Genomic DNA, 20,246 nt, shown 5'->3' with positions numbered 1-20,246 from the left:
TTTTTTATTACACTACAAATTGTGGAAATGTTTACTTACAGAAGTTTAGCTTTCTTCTCAGTCATTTCCTGCTTTGTGGAATTCTTTTAAGATTGCTACGTAGCTGCTTAAAGGAGTCAATTGCTTCTGTTTGTTGCGAGCAGGTTTGAGGGGTCAGGGTATGTAATATAAAGCTTTGAAATGTGCTCTAAAATGCTCCCAATATTCCCTATATTATATAAAAAAGAACACAGTCCTGTTGTAAAATATACATTGAAAATGTTGAGAATTATTAGTCTTTATGCCTTTTTGAGATCAGTTCATCACTACCCATGTAACTTTTACAGTAACAGAATTTTTGCCAGGGTGTTCAAACTTCTGCCACAGTATAATGTGTCAGGGACTGAGTGGGAGGACTGCTCCCCTTCAGTCAATTGCTCCATTTTGCTGATGTTTTCTGTGGTTCAAATGTTCTACCACCTCTCTGGATTTAGTGTGTACTTCCTATTTGTTTGTATTAGATTTTTGATGTCTGTGTAAATATGACCTGTATAAAAAGGTAAGCGTAAATAAATGTAATTTAATTGACATACAAAAAATGTCATCAAGCTTCATTTTTTTTAGGTTCACTGTTTAAATACATATATAATCAACAGTTTAGCAATTCAACAGTTCAGAATTTTCAGCATGTATTATTTCCCTGGCCTGTATACAAAGTAAGTAAACCACAGAGGTGCATAGCATGATAGAACAACACATTATAAAATCTGCAGTCCATACATTTACACATTCAAATCATACCCATGCTCAGCCTGTCTCAAATAATGCTGAACAAAGGCTTGAGCAAAACGTGTCAGTGTGTTATCCAACTCCTCTTCAGGTCACTTTTTTAACACAAAGAATACAGTCTCTGGTGAAGGAAGATAACACCTTGCTACACAGGCACTGTGCTAGTGGCTGCATTTCCTCCGTCACCCTTCCATTCCAGGTATGCAAAGAAGGTGCTTGCTCCATAAATTAATGTCACCACAATGCCAAAAAACTGTAAAAGAGAATGCAAACAACATAATGAATAAGTTACAGCTAGACAATTACATCTGCATCTTAAAAATGCACTATTAGAGTCATGTAGACCTGTGTGTTTATTTTTTGTGGTCATGGGTGTGGTAGTGGGGGGAATAGTGGACTTACAGGGGTCGAGTACGGAGAGGGGACCATGAAAATGTTTTTTTTTTCTTTCATGTTCCTTGTGTACTGGCATGGATAGGGAACCATTGACATTGAATGTGTACAGGGCCCAGAATTTGATGCTACGCTCTCGCTTGTGGTTATTCAATATTCAAAGTGTGGCAGCCCAGTATTATTTGTAGTCATTATACAGGCACCTGAGAGAAACTTATTCTTCATTTTACTGAATCAAGTGTGCTGTTGATTGAATCGAACAAAACCATGTGATAGCTGCATATATCTCAAAGAGCTGTAACCAAACTTAATTAGCTTTATAGGTAAGTCTAAAAAAAAAACTATGAAAATGATTACAGATATGGGGCCCTATTTAAGCATTCTGTAGCACACTGGCCAGTTGCACATCGTGCTGTTTGATTTAGGGCAGGGGTGTCCAAACTTTTTTTGTTGGGGGCCAAAAGGAGAAATATATTTGAAGTCACGGGCCACACTCCGTAATAAAACAAATAATGAAATATACCACTTTAAATAATACTTTTTTCCTGATTATTTCATTTACACACCATTTTACTTGATTTACTATCTTTATCTTTGACAGTGTTGTCTAAACTAAGATTTTTCAAATTGATGTTTGATTTCATGATGTCTCTTAATATTAAACTCCTTAAATACGGCAACTTTTAGACTCTTTGGCCCGTTTTTCTGCACTAGAAATGCACACCCTCTCCGCTTTTAGACTCTTTACACTGTTTTTTCTGCGCTAGAAATCCGCACCCTCTCCGCTTTTAGACTCTTTTCCCCATTTTTTCTGCGCTAGAAACGTGCACTCTCCGCTTTTAGACTCTTTTCCCCGTTTTTTCTGCGATAGAAATCCGCACCCTCTCCGCTTTTAGACTCTGACACCTAGCGTTCAAACTTTGAATCTCACATTATAAAAACCTTCTTAACAGCGGGCCGACTTTCATTCTATTTCTAAAATACCTCGCGGGACGCTCCCAAAAAAGGAAACGGGCCGCAAATGGCCCGCGGGCCGTAGTTTGGACACCCCTGATTTAGGGTGTATCAGTGTGTCTTTAGACTTTAGTATTAGTGGTATTATGTGGTAGGCGTGCCATTTGTTCTAAGCTACACCATCCTAAACCTAAAGTGGAGATGTTCTGTTACTTATTCCACTTCTGACCTTGTTTTTGAGCAATGGGGCCAGTGCTGTGATGGCAGCATTCTTCCCCAACAGGATATTGCAGATTTATAACATGCTCATGGACTCTGAACAGAGGACTCTGACTCAACATCTTAAAAGCCTCATAAACTCACCCATACTGATCCATAAGCTTAGCTGTTTGCTTTGTGTAGTATGTCAAAAGTCACCTTTTAACACTTTTTAAGAATAAAAGATAAAACACTGAAGTTGGCACAGTGGCTGTCCTGTAAATGGTCTACTAGAATTACCTTCTTCTTTACAGAACTTGTGATGTGAAGTAAGACTGAGCTTCATTGTAAAGATAAGGGATTATTGTTTAAGTCCCTTGAAATCTGTCCTCAGATTCCTTTCAGCTTTAGTTTAGGGAGATGTAGGGCATAGTGCCTGTGTCACCTGACCAGAGTTGGGCACGTTACTTTGAAAAAGTAATTAGTTATAGTTACTCCTTACTTCTCCAAAAAAGTAACTGAGTTACTAACGGAGTTACTCCACTATAAAAGTAATTAGTTACCAGTAAAAGTAACTATCGCGTTACTTTTTATTATTCGCCCGTCAAAAAAAGGAAATCAATTATGCATTTACTATTATTATTAGAAAAATAACAAAAAATAACAAACGAAAATAAACCCAAAATGTTGACAAAAATATAATCTAACGAATTTCAAAAAAATAAAACTCCACACAACCAAAGAAAATTACTAAAACTTGTAATACTGAAAAAAGCGGAAAAACGCGTCTGGGGATGAAATTTAACAAACCAAGCCACACTCAAAAGAAATATGTATATATAAAACAAAATAATGGACAAAAACAACAATTTAATGCCCGTTAAAATGGTATTAATATAACAGCTTCACCAAAAGAGAATAGAGCTTAGATCCTGCCCAAAAAATCCGACCCAGCTGGAGCCCGTGCACATTCTGCCCAAGCCCGAACCATAAACTGTCATTATGAGCCTGACCCGATCCGCCCCATAAACTGTCTGTTTTCGGGCTGATTGAATGAGCGAAATATAATCAGAATTATGTTAATTAACACTGTAACATAGAAGCATAGAACTATTATTTAATTTAAACGATTTTTAAGAACAGCTACACACAATGCTGCAAGTCAAACGCGGAGGCGTTCACGTGCGCCCAGAGCTACGTGATTACAGTTTTCATTTTTATTATAGTTTAATTTTATTTTGTTTTTATTTTTTCTGTTCATTTTAGGGTGGGCTTGCTAGCGCGAGCGCTTTACACAAGAACTAACGGACCACGAGTGCGCGCGCTCGGCACAACAACTCCCGCTGTACAACTCCGCTTTACAACAGCGCTTATAAATAAATTAAACACAAAAATGAGGGTATTCTATCTGTAATTTCAGTTCGTTTTAGTTAGTTTTATAAACACAAAATACAGTTCGAGATAGTTATGTTTTTCCTTTTAATTACCGTTTTTATTAGATTCAGTTAACACAAATGTTTTTCACTTTCAATTTTCGCTATTTCGTTCGCTTTAGTGAACAATAATAATTGGTTACTTAGCAACATTGTGATTATCACACCAGAGCTTTATATAAAATAAAAATAGGAGCCTGATTTCGGGTCGGTCCTCAGGTCAGGTGGGATTCGGGCAGAGAATCTAAGCTCTAAAATAGAAAGCAGCAGCACCACAAAAACCGGAGCAGCTAAAAAGAGCTTAACGTCCTTAATTCGGAACTTGGGTTGTCCACGGCAATCACTGAATTGATTAGAGCACGCAAATCGTCACAATTGTGCCTCACTTCACCACGCCAAACCACAGGCACAGCGGCCAGAAGCTCAAGTTCACCGGACAGAGGAGGGGTTAACCAGGGCAAAGCGAAATAAAAAAAAAAGTTCATAGAGCTGCTAAAGTAACGTGCAGTAACGGGGTGTCGGAAATGGCAACGGCGTTATAGTTACAGTCATAGTAATTAGTTAGATTACTCGTTACTGAAAAAAGTAACGGCGTTAGTAACGCCGTTAGTTTTAACGCCGTTACTCCCAACACTGCACCTGACACAAGTGAACAATATGATGTCATATTTATCACTGCGCCTACAACAGATAAGCCTGCCTGCACTTCAGGAGCGCACACAAAGCTCTCTTAGTTACACCCCACAGTGAGGTATTCTAATATGTGTCTGTGTGAAGGATTACCGTTGCAGAACAAAACTCATGAAAGCAAGTAAAGTGTGTTAGGAAGCCTCCTATAGTCTTTTATATAGGGGAATTGTAGTCTGGTCATTCAAGGCCCTTATTCTGACAAGGTTTGCGCTTTTTACTGGAGCCCAATTACTGGAGCCCAATTGTACTGACAAAACCCCATACCATAATAGACCCAGACATTTGAACTTGTTGATAACAGTCTGAGTGGGTCCAGAGCACATGGCATTAATTTCTTACCAAAAAAGATCTGGATTACTAGCAAAACTAACAACACCACTTTTGGCCATGGTTAAAATGAAGCTTTTGTTTAGCACAGTAGTTTTAAAAGCTTTGCGACTCAAATACTTAATGGTTAGTGCTTTTGTACCAAAACAAAATTATAATCACCTGTTCACATCCTCCTCTACGGTGGCCGAGAAAGCCCAACGCAGTGCAAATTGAAAAGCGCTGCAAAAGCACAAAACACATCCATCAAAATTACAACACAGGCGCAGCAAATAGAAAAACGCGCTGCAACTAGAAAAACGCGCTGCAAATAGAACCACAACACAACGGAAGTGAGTCACAACACAACGGAATTTTCCCGGGGGACCTTACTGTACCAGCTAAGCTGCGTCTTCAGTAACGACTTCACTATGTGTACAAAGGACAATAAGTGGCAAACAAGGCGTTTTGTGAAGCAGAACTTTTAATAATATGCACACAACCGTGGTAATCACAGGTAATAAACATAACTTACTTTTCAGAAGCTTGTTTGCCACTTATTGTCCTTTGTATACAGCTGTTACAGTATCTTTTAAGGTCCCCCGGGAAAATTCCGTTGTGTTGTGACTCACTTCCGTTGTGTTGTGGTTCTATTTGCAGCGCGTTTTTCTTTTTGCAGCGCGTTTTTCTATTTGCTGCGCCTGTGTTGTAATTTTGATGGATGTGTTTTGTGCTTTTGCAGCGCTTTTCAATTTGCACTGCGCTGGGCTTTCTCGGCCACCGTACACATCACCTGTTTCAAATCATTATCATTACTTGTTTTTTACCTCAGTACCTAGGTAATGAGATAAAATATTCCTAGCCATAAACCTCCTCCCTCCCAACCTTTTTTGCAATCTGCTGCAGGTGCGGGAATGGATGTATATTAACAAATGAAATTAAGATGACTGGATATAACAAGCAATATCTTGGGTTCATACTCACAGCAATTTAAAAAAATCAAAGTAAAAGTGAAAAACATTCTACTTCTTTTTTATAGGATGTAGCCAACACAGAGGTCACAAATACTGTGTGTGTTTGGACAGCTTTAGATTCATCTGACCGGTTCTTGAATGTTAAAGAACTCTGTTTACATATTTGTGTGTGTGTGTGTGTGTGTGTGTGTGTTTCTGTGATTAAGTGAACATGCCATCACTCACCGCAGCAGCTGCCATATGATTATAGTGGTAAGGAAGATATCTATATTGAGTGACTGAAGCAGCATTGGCAATAAAGGCAGTGAGATACAGGATGGTCGCTACACCGTAAAACACCAACAGCTGTGGGGAGTAAACAAAAGGGAGGTTAGACAACAACATCTCGATTTCTCTGATAGAATGCTTCATCAGTTTATTTTCATAGAATTTTCCCTTTAAGATGTTTTTCAATGGTTTCCTGCATAAGCAACAGTATTCGTCCAGTTTCCACAAAAACTGTCAACAAAATGACATTTAAACATAAGTTTTAAAATGTAATGAATAAAAAGGATGAATCAGGTGCAGCACATCAGCAGAATGATGTAGAAGGTTAGTTAAATGTCACAGGACACCTTTTTATTTTGCAGCTTTCAAAATGGTGGCCATGTTCAGGACATAGCCTGAAACTTAGGCCCCCTCACCCGTTACTTGCTGGGGTATTTTCTTTCATTTTCATTTTTAAGCTCCACTATTCAGAGTTAGAATCCTCTATCAGTGTCTTTATTTAGTCCTCACAATAGCAATCTGAGCATGCAGTGTTGTGTAAATACTGCAGAAGAGAGTGCAGTAGCACAATCTGTTCCAAAAAATGCTTGCATATAGATAAAAGGTTTAAAATTGTTGCATCAGCTTATTTAAAGTATTTTAATTTCCATTGTTGCAGACCAACTGGAATTGGTCCTTTTTACAGCTTTTCTTTATTTTTCCTACTTATTTCTTTCTTTAAAAGCTCTGGCACCTTATGAAGTCGGACCCTGAAGTGCTTAAAGGTCAATAAAAATGACAATATTTAAGGTGTACTAAAACGTTTACCTGACCAGTCAAATATCTGGACACATCTTCGTTTTTTTTATTTTCTGCATTGTGAATTAATACTAAAGTATTACAAATGATAAAGACAAAACATGGAATCAATTACTTAATATACAAAAAGTGTTAAACAAACCAGAATATGTTTTATACGCCTCTTGCTTAGATGTCAGCTTTGCAACTCTTGGCATTTTCTCAGTCAGCTTTCTGGAATGGCTTTCAGTTAACAGGTGTGCTGAACTTGTCAAGAGTTAATTATACTTAAACATTTTGTCTCTTAATGTGTTTGAGAGCATCAGTTGTAAAGTTGTGAAGAGGTAGAGATGGTATAGAGTGAATAGCCTTATTTGAGTAATGTTCTCATTCATATTATGGCAAGAACTTCACAACTAAGTAAAAAAATACTAAGAAATGAAGACCATAAAAAAAGTTATAATGAAACTGGCTCTCATCAGGACCGCCCCAAAAAAGGAAGACACATCGTTCCCTCAGTTGCACAGGGTAAGTTCATCAGAGTTACCAGCCTCAGAAACCACAAGTTAACAACACTCCAGACAAGAGACACCGAAATGCTTTACAGAGTATTTTGGTTTAACACTTTTAAATGTACTACATGATTCGACACATACTCCTTCATACTTCAATATTATTTTTCAATGTAGAAAATAAATAAATAAATAAACATTGAATGAGAAAGTGTGGTTAAACTTTTGACTCGTACCGTATATGGTAGAAAAACTGCACTAAGTATTTATGTATATATGGTTTAATCAGACATATTAGATGCAGTGTCAAGGTTACTCACCACTAAAGGCCAGGGCACAGATGTTAATTTCTGCTGCAAGTTCAGAAACAGCATGATGAACAGAACGATAGAGAGAATCCACAGCGTCACACTCACAAACATCACCCACCCATAGGCAGGGACCGCCTGGTAGACAACACTAGCGATAAGGGCCCATACCAACAAGCCTACAACCTGCAGAAAGAAGTGACAAACATGAAAAATATACTAAATATTAAATATTTTACTAAATACTAAATATTTTAGTTGGCACAAATATATTTATCTAAGGAGTAGGAGTGTAGAGATCATATGAATACCATCAGGCTGATTACTGCAGTTTTGGAATTTGGTGGACTTATCTAAACCTCCGAGACTAAGTTCCCACGCCCCTTGACACATTCATTACAAAGCTAACCCCACCACTAGTGACCTGACCTATTGTAGATCTTGATCTGACAGTTATTGTCTCCTCAGGTATATTGCTTGCAAGTGAAGTGTTAGCAATATCACTCTTTAGTACAATGCAGGGCATTTGGCTGAATCTATTATTTATCTATGAATGGTCTCAGATTTCTGTGCAGGGCATGATTCCATATCCAAAGGGCATGACACCTGAGTGCCTGCAAACAGGACAACAAACAGGTTTAGGAAAGAAATGAAACTGAAGAAGAGCAGGAATACTCAGACAACATATCTGTACTGAGACAGATTACTTAGTTCCTGTCACTTAGTTAGGTCACTAGGTGTGGTTTCCAACTGATACTGATTTATTAAAGCCAGATTAGATTAGACTTTTCTTTTATGATTCAGATCATTCTGTGAGAGGTCAAAGAATTATACCTTGAAGCACAAGCAACATAGTCATCTTTAATGCAGCAGTACCTACGATTATTTATTTTAAATGTAAAGCACTAGGATTCTGATTTCGGAAGGGACAAAGTATTCCAATTACGTGTCCTGGCACAACCATCCCTGCAATGTTTAATATATTTATTCTTAGACCTTTTGACAGTATTTCAGAATAAACAAAATGAACAAAACAATATACTCAAAAACAGAATTTTGCACAGCAATTTATTTACATTAACCTGCATAAAAAGTACTCTTTTACATGATCTGTGAAATTAGACATTCTTACCCAAGTGGTCACTAGACCATCAAATTCCCAAATACAAGGATTAGCACTTTAAACAACTCCAAGTAATATACTTGAATTACTTAGAAGGTAAAAATATACTTTTTTAAAATTCTGAATCGCTAAAAAGTGTACCGATGTGCACATGGTTCGATATGGTACAGCTAGGAAACTAGAATGAGACAATGGAGTCTACAGTTTACTCAGGGATGGGCTGTGATTACTCAAGGTGTAACAAAAACGTCTACAGCAGGCTCTACAGCACAAATGGTCTTTGTTCATGTGAAAAAGAGAATAATAATAAACCAAATATTGTTTGTCAATCACACTTTTTATACTGGTTTGTTTGTTTTAAAGTCTATGATTTAAAAAAATAATAAAACTGAATGTATGGATTTACATTAAAGCTTAGATTGGGCCCAAAAAATCCAGCAGGTCCGAGCCTGTGCTTGTACTGTAGTGTGAATTTAAGGCACAGAATTGGAACAAATATTAAAGCAATCCTCCTATTAGTGTTGTAATAAAGCAAGCATACAAGTAGGAGCAGGGCTAGTTTTACAACTTATCCTCCCTAAAAAAAACATGCGATATTCCAATATTGTCCATAAAAATATTAAAAACAGCCATGTTTATGCACAGATTCATCAATATATTAGTATAAATGCCATAGAAATAAAAGATAAGTTAGCATTTTCATATTAGCTGATTAGCTAAGTTGTGGGCAAACATTAGCCTACATGCTACATGGACGTATCTTATTTGCACTTGTTATTTGTATTTATGCAAATATATGATACTGTAAGTTACTGTATTTACTTGGAAAGCTCGTTTTAGTTTAATGTTCTATAAATGTACTATGTAAATTGTGTTTGCAACATTTTACGAGACTTTTCTATTCATACCCTACACAGTAAATGTACTAATCTTAGTTTACCCCTGTCTGGGAAATAGACTCTTATTGATAACTTAATTTAACACTGTATAATCTGTATAGGGGTAAGTCCTGAAAACAATCTGTATGGGTCGGTTTTCCAGACTAGGCCTAGTCCTAGATTAACTTTTTCTTTTAATGAAAAATCTCCATTCAAAACTAGGCTTAAACCCTTCATGTTCATGTGTTATGCAGATACGTGCTTGTACCAAAAAATGCAAACCCTAAACTATTTATCCATCCCTCCTCTAACTCCTATGTCATACTGATCTTCAAATTCTCTGATGACTGGCCAAGCCATTGGGGAGATCAGCCATGCATGCCCCCGAGCCAGATGGCAAACAGGGGCAGATAGACAGATACATAGACAAAGAAGAAAGTGTAAATGTGAGAGCGTCAAGAATGAAAAAAATGAAAGCTAAAGACAACAAAGGAAATCAATACATTTTCATCATGTTGACAATGGTATTAAGTTTTTTTTTCACAACTCACAATCTCTGCAATTAAGAGGATCCCAGGAATGGTCTTGATGAAGTTCAAGTTCATAGATACATTCATTAGTTGCCATGATGCTGCTTGAGCCTGGGGTGAGCTTGTCTCAGTGTTTACCTTCCCAGGAAAATCTGCCATTTCTATTCCCAACACACAGAAGTTGTGCAAAAGAAAAAATCCTTTGAGTTAAAAAGGTGAAGAACCAGGTGAAGACACACAGCTCTAGCCAATGCAGGTGTGAGCACTGCCTAGTAACTCTATCCAAACAGACAGCTGCAGTATGATACCTCTCTCTCTCAATCTCTCTCTCTCTCATTAGCCAGTCCTACTTCTTCATACATGATGTTTGTCCATGTAGGCAGGGCTCATCTGAGGTAATAAATAACTTCCTCACATGACTATTGAAGGGAGGGAGCAGTTGCCTGAAAATAGATAAAAGAATGATAAAGAATAAACAATCAGTGAAGTAATAACTAATGCTGGACATATTTAGTAAGTGTCCTAATTTTATAATTATTACACCATTTTTTATGACTGTATGTGACTAACGTAAACTGTTCTTCACTCCAGTTCATGTAAAGGTAATATATAAAAACTGTCCCTTATGTACACTTTTAAAATATTACTATAATGTGTCTATGACAGTTCGCCAATTGTTTTTTTCAGACTCACACACTTAGTTATGCTGCAGCCAATAACAAATGACCACTCACATTCTCAGTTTTCTTTATTTTTTGTTCTTTTTTCAAATGATAAATTGTTGCAACATATGAAACCAAAATGACAATAAGGTTTTGATAGATAGATACAACGAAAAATGCTGTCAGAAGTGGGATTCGAACCCACGCCTCCAGAGGAGACTGCGACCTGAACGCAGCGCCTTAGACCGCTCGGCCATCCTGACTACCTGCGCATGCGTCGCCATTCGCGTCATTTAAACATAACACTTATTATGCGCTCAAACATTAGCTAGCTATACGTAAGTCTAATCTAACTTTCTGATTATTTTTCCTTGATTTTCTGAGTAAAACACGCTTGTTAAGCTAACCTATAAGATTTAGCGTTCTAACTAGATAGCTAGTTAACCCTAGCTAGCTAAGCAAACTTACAATACGAGCGAAGTTATCCACCTTCAGGGATTTTGTAGCTAACTAACAAAGTTAACTTCATTAGCTAAATTATCACGACCGCTTACTTCACGTTTAGAGGAAAATGAGGAAATGTAACCCCGTGGTGATGGGGTTACTCTACAGTTTTATAGTTTATTATCCAAAAATCATACAAATACTGGTTAAAGATGGAGAGGGGGTTGGATCTCTGCCTGCCGGGAGACGGGCGGCAGTGGTGGGTCTTCGTGACGTCACCCGCCAGCCACTTTTTCATCGACCCGGCAGTGTCAGGCACGTACCCGGCAGTACTAAAAACTGTCAGGTAGCTTCCTGACAGTACGCCGGCACTACTAAAAACTGTCAGGGGGCTAGCTGACAGTAAGACCGGAGTCAAGCTATCCGCGCTTCGGAAATTCTCAGTCAAGTCATCCGCGCTTTAAGTTTAGATGCGCGTATACGTGCGATTTTACGGTAAACAGCACGCTTAAAAAACACAGAGAACGGGAGACCGACACGTTTCAGTCTATTATATTAATTCAGACATACATTAAGCCCAGAAACGAGAAAAAACGGATTAAAATAACTCACCTCACTGTATATTTTGTGCAGTACATTATCTATTTGATATAATATCCCATCAGTGTTTAAGAGAGAGAGAGAGAGAGAGAGAGTTTTATATTAATATTACTTTTTTCAATCCATGCTTCAAATTAAATTTCTCATGAGTTTCCCAAAAAACCAAAACAGATCCAGTACCTTGTAAAAGAGTCCATCCTAGACTATCACTTCTGCAAGTGTGGGCAATTTTCACTGTATGGTTTATTTTATATTAATAAAAAAATTGTATGCGTGTTTAAAATAAAATTTTTCATGATTTTCCCATAATGCCAAAACTGGTCCACTACCATTTGAAATAGTACAACATAGGCTGTCACCTCTGCAAGTTTGGGCAAATTTCACTGTATTTTTTATTTTATATTATTATTATTATTATTATTATTATTATTATTATTATTATTATTATTATTATTGTTTTTTTATTCTTGTTTAAAATTAAATTTCTCATGATTTTCCCATAATGCCAAAATAGATCCACTACCATGACTCCTGCATATTTGGGCAAATTTCACTGTTTTGTTTATTTTATATAATTTTTTTTTTTTTTTTATGCTTAAAATGACATTTCTCATGATTTTCCCATAATGCCAAAACAGTTCCATTACCATTTGAACGAGTCTGTCCTAGGCTTTGACTCCTGCAAGTTTGGGCAAATTTCACTGTATTGTTTATTTTATATTAATTTATTTATTTTTTATGCTTAAAATTTAATTTCTCATGATTTTCCCATAATACCAAAACAGTTCCACTTTCAGCATTTGATGCCAAAACATAGGCTATCACCTCTGCAAGTTTCGGCAAATTTCACTGTATTGTTTATTTTATATTATTATTATCATTATTATTATTATTATTATTATTATTATTATTATTTTATTCATGTTTAAAATTAAATTTCTCATGATCTCATGATCTCTACAATTTGAAAGAGTCTGTCCTAGGCTATGACTCCTGCAAGTTTGGGAAAAATTCACTGTATTGTTTATTTTATATTATTTATTTATTTTTATTATTTATGCTTAAAATTAAATTTCTCATGATTTTTCCATAATGCCAAAACAGGTCCACTCCCATATGAAAGAGTCCATCCTAGGCTAGCTCCTTGACAGTTTTTAAAACTGCCGGCGTACTGTCAGCAGGCTCCCTGACAGTTTTTAAAACTGCCGGCTTACTGTCAGCAAGCTCCCTGACAGTTTTTAATAGTGCCGGCGTACTGTCAGGAAGCTACCTGACAGTTTTTAATAGTGCCAGCATACTGTCAGCTAGCTCCCTGGCAGTTTTTAATACTGCCGGCGTACTGTCAGGAAGCTCCCTGACAGTTTTTAATAGTGCCGGCGTACTGTCAGCTAGCTCCCTGGCAGTTTTTAATACTGCCGGCGTACTGTCAGGAAGCTCCCTGACAGTTTTTAATAGTGCCGGCGTACTGTCAGCTAGCTCCCTGGCAGTTTTTAATACTGCCGGCGTACTGTCAGGAAGCTCCCTGACAGTTTTTAGTAGTGCCGGCGTACTGTCAGCTAGCTCCCTGGCAGTTTTTAATACTGCCGGCGTACTGTCAGGAAGCTCCCTGACAGTTTTTAATAGTGCCGGCGTACTGTCAGCTAGCTCCCTGGCAGTTTTTAATACTGCCGGCGTACTGTCAGGAAGCTCCCTGACAGTTTTTAGTAGTGCCGGCATACTGTCAGGAAGCTACCTGACAGTTTTTAATAGTGCCAGCATACTGTCAGCTAGCTCCCTGGCAGTTTTTAATACTGCCGGCGTACTGTCAGGAAGCTCCCTGACAGTTTTTAATAGTGCCGGCGTACTGTCAGCTAGCTCCCTGGCAGTTTTTAATACTGCCGGCGTACTGTCAGGAAGCTCCCTGACAGTTTTTAATAGTGCCGGCGTACTGTCAGCTAGCTCCCTGGCAGTTTTTAATACTGCCGGCGTACTGTCAGGAAGCTCCCTGACAGTTTTTAGTAGTGCCGGCGTACTGTCAGCTAGCTCCCTGGCAGTTTTTAATACTGCCGGCGTACTGTCAGGAAGCTCCCTGACAGTTTTTAATAGTGCCGGCGTACTGTCAGCTAGCTCCCTGGCAGTTTTTAATACTGCCGGCGTACTGTCAGGAAGCTCCCTGACAGTTTTTAATAGTGCCGGCGTACTGTCAGCTAGCTCCCTGGCAGTTTTTAATACTGCCGGCGTACTGTCAGGAAGCTCCCTGACAGTTTTTAATAGTGCCGGCGTACTGTCAGCTAGCTCCCTGGCAGTTTTTAATACTGCCGGCGTACTGTCAGGAAGCTCCCTGACAGTTTTTAGTAGTGCCGGCGTACTGTCAGCTAGCTCCCTGGCAGTTTTTAATACTGCCGGCGTACTGTCAGGAAGCTCCCTGACAGTTTTTAATAGTGCCGGCGTACTGTCAGCTAGCTCCCTGGCAGTTTTTAATACTGCCGGCGTACTGTCAGGAAGCTCCCTGACAGTTTTTAGTAGTGCCGGCATACTGTCAGGAAGCTACCTGACAGTTTTTAATAGTGCCAGCATACTGTCAGCTAGCTCCCTGGCAGTTTTTAATACTGCCGGCGTACTGTCAGGAAGCTCCCTGACAGTTTTTAATAGTGCCGGCGTACTGTCAGCAAGCTCCCTGGCAGTTTTTAATACTGCCGGCGTACTGTCAGGAAGCTCTCTGACAGTTTTTAGTAGTGCCGGCGTACTGTCAGGAAGCTCCCTGACAGTTTTTAGTAGTGCCGGGGTACTGTCAGGAAGCTCCCTGACAGTTTTTAAAACTGCCGGCGTACTGTCAGCTAGCTCCCTGGCAGTTTTTAATACTGCCGGCGTACTGTCAGGAAGCTCCCTGACAGTTTTTAGTAGTGCCGGCATACTGTCAGGAAGCTACCTGACAGTTTTTAATAGTGCCAGCATACTGTCAGCTAGCTCCCTGGCAGTTTTTAATACTGCCGGCGTACTGTCAGGAAGCTCCCTGACAGTTTTTAATAGTGCCGGCGTACTGTCAGCTAGCTCCCTGGCAGTTTTTAATACTGCCGGCGTACTGTCAGGAAGCTCCCTGACAGTTTTTAATAGTGCCGGCGTACTGTCAGCTAGCTCCCTGGCAGTTTTTAATACTGCCGGCGTACTGTCAGGAAGCTCCCTGACAGTTTTTAGTAGTGCCGGCGTACTGTCAGCTAGCTCCCTGGCAGTTTTTAATACTGCCGGCGTACTGTCAGGAAGCTCCCTGACAGTTTTTAATAGTGCCGGCGTACTGTCAGCTAGCTCCCTGGCAGTTTTTAATACTGCCGGCGTACTGTCAGGAAGCTCCCTGACAGTTTTTAGTAGTGCCGGCATACTGTCAGGAAGCTACCTGACAGTTTTTAATAGTGCCAGCATACTGTCAGCTAGCTCCCTGGCAGTTTTTAATACTGCCGGCGTACTGTCAGGAAGCTCCCTGACAGTTTTTAATAGTGCCGGCGTACTGTCAGCAAGCTCCCTGGCAGTTTTTAATACTGCCGGCGTACTGTCAGGAAGCTCTCTGACAGTTTTTAGTAGTGCCGGCGTACTGTCAGGAAGCTCCCTGACAGTTTTTAGTAGTGCCGGGGTACTGTCAGGAAGCTCCCTGACAGTTTTTAAAACTGCCGGCGTACTGTCAGCTAGCTCCCTGACAGTTTTTAATAGTGCCGGCATACTGTCAGGAAGCTCCCTGACAGTTTTTAATAGTGCCGGCATACTGTCAGGAAGCTCCCTGACAGTTTTTAATAGTGCCGGCGTACTGTCAGCAAGCTCCCTGGCAGTTTTTAATACTGCCGGCGTACTGTCAGGAAGCTCTCTGACAGTTTTTAGTAGTGCCGGCGTACTGTCAGGAAGCTCCCTGACAGTTTTTAAAACTGCCGGCGTACTGTCAGTTAGCCCCCTGACAGTTTTTAGTAGTGCCGGCGTACTGTCAGGAAGCTCCCTGACAGTTTTTAGTACTGCCGGGTACGTGCCTGGCACTGCCGGGTCGATGAAAAAGTGGCTGGCGGGTGACGTCACGCAGACCCACCACTGCCGCCCGTCTCCCGGCAGGCAAAGATCCAACCCCAACTGTAAAGATGCACTGATTTAGCGTGACGTATCTGGTTGATACGTCAAAAGGGAATCATTATTGAAAGATATTTGTCAATACACTCAAGGTAAAATAAACAGTTACTCTTTAAGCGTTAAACCGCTAACTGGAGATATCACATAAACTTTATGTTCCAAAATGTGTACAATTATCCATCTTTAATTTGGTTCTACAATATAGAGAATACTACAGGATGAAGGCTCGGTTCAGAAACCTTGTTAGATAGCTAACCTACCCAGTTTATACCAACTGCCTTAGACATTAGACTTGCTTACAAAATCACCTGGGATCCATGTAACGTTATTGTAGTGCAGCAGCCATCAGGGAGCGTTTAGAAATATATAATACAAAAATACCTGTTCTTTTTCTAGTCTGGTTCCATGTCACTGTTTAGCGACAAAAGACTCTAAATGAAAAATACCACTTTCTTTTTACAGGAATGTAGAATTAAATAACTGAAGTGTAGATAAGTAACGCACACAACCGAGAACGTATATTTGGCCCAATACAGACCCCTAGTGGCTCATTTTAAAAGAACTGCATTGAATTTGGTCATGATAGTGTTGCTTGGTCATACACTGCCTTGCCAACAAAAAGTCGCCACTTGATCTGGGGTTGATGATGCAGTTGGTCAGGTCTAGGTTCAGCAACAGTATGTGCTAAAAGAAAGATGTCAGCTGACTACATTAATATATTGAATATAGACCATGTTATTCCATCAATGGATTTTTTCCTTCCTAATGGCACAGGCATATTCTAAGATGACAATGCCAGGATTCATGGGGCTGGAATTATGAAACAGTGGTTCAGGGAGCACGAGATCATTTTCACACATGGATTGGCCATGCTATTAAGGCTTTGCACAGCTTTCAGATTCTACCATCCATCATCAAAGCAAGATCTTGGTGAAAAATGAATGCAACACTGGATTGAAATAAATCTTGTGACATTGCAGAAGCTTATCGAAACAATGCCACAGTGAATATGTGCCGCAACCAAAGCTAAAGGCAGTCCAACAAAATGTTAGAGTGTGTGACCTTTTTTTTGGTGCCGAGTTTTTTTTTTGTTGGCCAAGCAGGGTATGTTTAACCAGCTTGGTTTTATACTAAACCATCAAAATCAAACAAAAACATAACCTATGCTGGTAAAAAAGCTAAGCTGATTAACCTGCTTAACAAGCTTGAGTATCTTCAGCTGCTTTTAGTTGAATAGACTTCCTCACCCAAGGTAATAAAGAATTTGATGAGTAAATCATGCCAGAAAATCAAATCGAATTAAATCAAATGTGTTTACACACTTGCATTTTACAGCTGGTGTTGTTGCAAAGCAGCTTTACAGAAATCTGGAAGCAAGACAAAATTCAAATAAAAAATAAAATAAAGAATATAGAACCCAGTCAGTGAGCAGCAAGGAATCTCTCTTTAGAGCTAGAGGAAGAAACATTGGGAGGAACCAAAGCTCACCTATAAGGAGGACCCATTCTCCTCTGGTCAGATTAATTATAAATGAATGATAAAAGTCACTATACATCCACATGTATAGTGTAAAGGTCTTATAATATATTCTGGTAAATAGCCACATCAGCAATGAAAGCAATTTAAAAGTTCATGTAAACTTTAGTATAGTGAATAGTGGAGGGTTTAGCAACTAGTCTGAGGCAGGTAGCATAAACTGGGTGGTGGGCAGATGGTCTGTGGTGGGTGACAGGGAAGCCTGACTTCCACCTGTATCAGGCTGGACAGTAAAGTGAAAAACGTTCTGACTGGATTTATGGAAAGAGACAATGCAACATTATCAGAGTGAGGTTCTAACTACTCCAGCAGGTCTGACAATATCAGCCTAACTAAAGGGAGGGTAGCAGAACACACCTGGAGGAGAACGCTAACTGTTTTGTTACAAACGACTCCCCTGACTTGAGTGATGATGGAGAGGGAGGGCCACCTTACCAACCCAAAGCGTGGGTAATGGCCATGAATTGCCGCTGTCAAACTGACAATAGGGCCAGTACTTAAATGGCTTACTATAAATGAATCCTATGTGTGACAGGGATAGTGTAAAAGTTGCTCAGTTTGTGGGAACTGGTCCAGGTACATCTAAATCTAGTTCTGAAAAACATTTTTACTCAATTTCATATGATAAACTTCTTAAGCTTTCTCCTTAGATCAAATAACCAAATGAAACTCAAATGTGTTGAAATTTATTTGGTGTTTGTACACCCCTACCCTCTATTCCCCAAAGACCAACAAATTACGTCAGGTCCTTTCTCTAAGAGTTGCCAATTCACGCACACATGCACACACACACATACACACACACACACACACACACACACACACACACACACACACACACACACACACACACACAGACATATTTACAGAGGTGTCTGCACACTGAGTCTCTAGGCCTTCACTAAAGTAGGCAGTAATAGGTCTAGCTAAAACAGGCCGCTGTTTCAGACCTTGGAGACTATGAACCAGACCTGTCCACCCAGGTTCTTTACTGTTTGACGTTCCTTAAGAAGTGTTCGATGACTCACTGGGGTATTTACTGGAATTTGAGGGCAGAGTTCCTCTTTGCGCCACACTAAGGGGTGTTTTTTTTATCATTTGGCCAGACGTAAAAGATGTTTATTATTTCAGCTCATGTCTGACTCACTATGTAAGTATAGTGACATGTACCAGTGACATACAGTTAGAAACGACAAACGTTAGGTTAAACAACATTTTTAATGACAATTAGAAAATTGAGGGCGTTCAAAAGTCCGTAAGGCTTCAAAATATAATGGGGAGGTGATCTGCATCGTTTAAGAAAAGTTGGCTACAGGGAGGATACTATTAAGCCTAAAAACAGTAATTTGCTCAGAGAGACCATTATGCAATTAAAATGGTGGCAGTGAAACATTTAGGTGAAAAAAAATATATTTTAAATGTACTTCCCGTAAAAAAAGGGTGCTGTTATGATTTTAAACCTTTTTTCCCCTCTGCCTTTCAAACAGCCCCGGCTCACAAATGGAAAGGCCCACTAAGAGACACTATCAACCGGAAGCACAATAGAAGGTACCTAATATTACACCTTTGTCTATTGTAAGGGGATGCACACTCTCTCTTATCTGTAATTATGTTTTCCAGATATTTATATTTCATTTTTAACTATTAAATGCCAATCCATACAACTGACAAGAAAGGTCTAGGTCCAAATATCTGTAAATAAATTCTGACTAGTGCAAATGCTAGTTCAAAATATGTGTGCTGATTATGATTTACATTGGTGAATTAGACACAGGATCCTTAAGAAGGATTTTTTGATGGTCCTAAACCTGCCTAAATCTTTCTTCAGAGACTTCTAATTCAGTGAAATAAAGCAGGGCTAAATAGAAACACCTGAGCACTTTTTTCACAAAAACTGCTCACGTTGCATTCATTCATTCTAGAGACCACAACTAGACATTTGAAAATGAATAAAAAAACCTTAAAGATAATGTGTGATGTGTTTAACTGTTTACTATTTGATTTCGGCTGTTGTATATCTGATGTCACTATTGTTTTACCTTGTGCGCTGTAGGTGTACACATATATGTGTTTTCTTCAGACTTTACTAATAATTACAGTACATGGTGCACTGTACTGATGTAAATAAAAACTGATTACCTGTTATTTTCATGGCCTCATCAGTGCTGATGTTTCTCAACCCATCTCCTTAAATGGAGATGAATATGTTTGGCTTATGTCAAACCTGCAGGGCACACATCAGATCACAGGGGAAAATTCCATAAAAGACACTGTGAAATATATGGGAGCTGGCATCTTTGCCACCTGTGTGTCATGAGGAAGAGGTGGTGTGGGAGGACATCTCATCAGCTCACTTCCCAAAACCTGACTCTTCCAGCATTCCACGGCTCAGTTTCACACACAGACACAAATCATGTTTCTCTCCTTCAGCTGCCTGGGTGGAGTAGGGTGTTATCCACCACCACCAGTGACTGTGTCAGCAGAGACAGAGATCCTTCTGTGTATCGGAGAGGTAAAGCACCACCCCAGCAATCTCACAGCATAGTGATAATCCACTGCCAGGCCACTGACTGGAGAGGTCACCACTCCAATCTATTTCCAACCCAGACAATACAATGTGTAAGCTTTTATATTTGGTAAGAGGAACTTAATAATCTCAATGGCTTGAGTGGTTCTACATTCCACCAAGGCAAGCTAATGCAATCTGAATATAGCTCAGTTTCTTGTTTTGGATCTTTGGCTTATGTTTCATACATTCACATTTTTACAAAGCTGAGCCCACCCATTCATCATGATACTGATATTAACAC

At 39.3% G+C, this 20,246-nt stretch overlaps 1 protein-coding gene and 1 non-coding gene across 2 annotated transcripts; both read right to left on the bottom strand.

The window, feature by feature from the left end:
- Positions 1 to 43: 43 nt before the first annotated feature.
- Positions 44 to 10,526, bottom strand: LOC103032250 (plasmolipin). Its single transcript, XM_007249169.4, has 4 exons — positions 10,133 to 10,526; positions 7,593 to 7,766; positions 5,942 to 6,061; positions 44 to 1,021 (listed from the first exon to the last, which is right to left on the bottom strand). The coding sequence occupies exons 1-4, from the start codon at positions 10,268 to 10,270 to the stop codon at positions 914 to 916; spliced, it is 540 nt and encodes a 179-aa protein (XP_007249231.2). The 5' UTR covers positions 10,271 to 10,526; the 3' UTR covers positions 44 to 913.
- Positions 10,527 to 10,953: 427 nt separating this feature from the next.
- On the bottom strand, positions 10,954 to 11,036 carry trnal-cag (transfer RNA leucine (anticodon CAG)). Its single transcript has one exon. It is a non-coding gene; the product is annotated as a tRNA-Leu (tRNA).
- Between the last annotated feature and the right edge of the window lie 9,210 nt (positions 11,037 to 20,246).

This window comes from Astyanax mexicanus, chromosome 9 (genome assembly GCF_023375975.1).
Source record: "Astyanax mexicanus isolate ESR-SI-001 chromosome 9, AstMex3_surface, whole genome shotgun sequence".
Classification (NCBI taxonomy): Eukaryota; Metazoa; Chordata; class Actinopteri; order Characiformes; family Acestrorhamphidae; genus Astyanax; species Astyanax mexicanus.
This window is presented reverse-complemented; position numbering and strand designations above follow the sequence as displayed.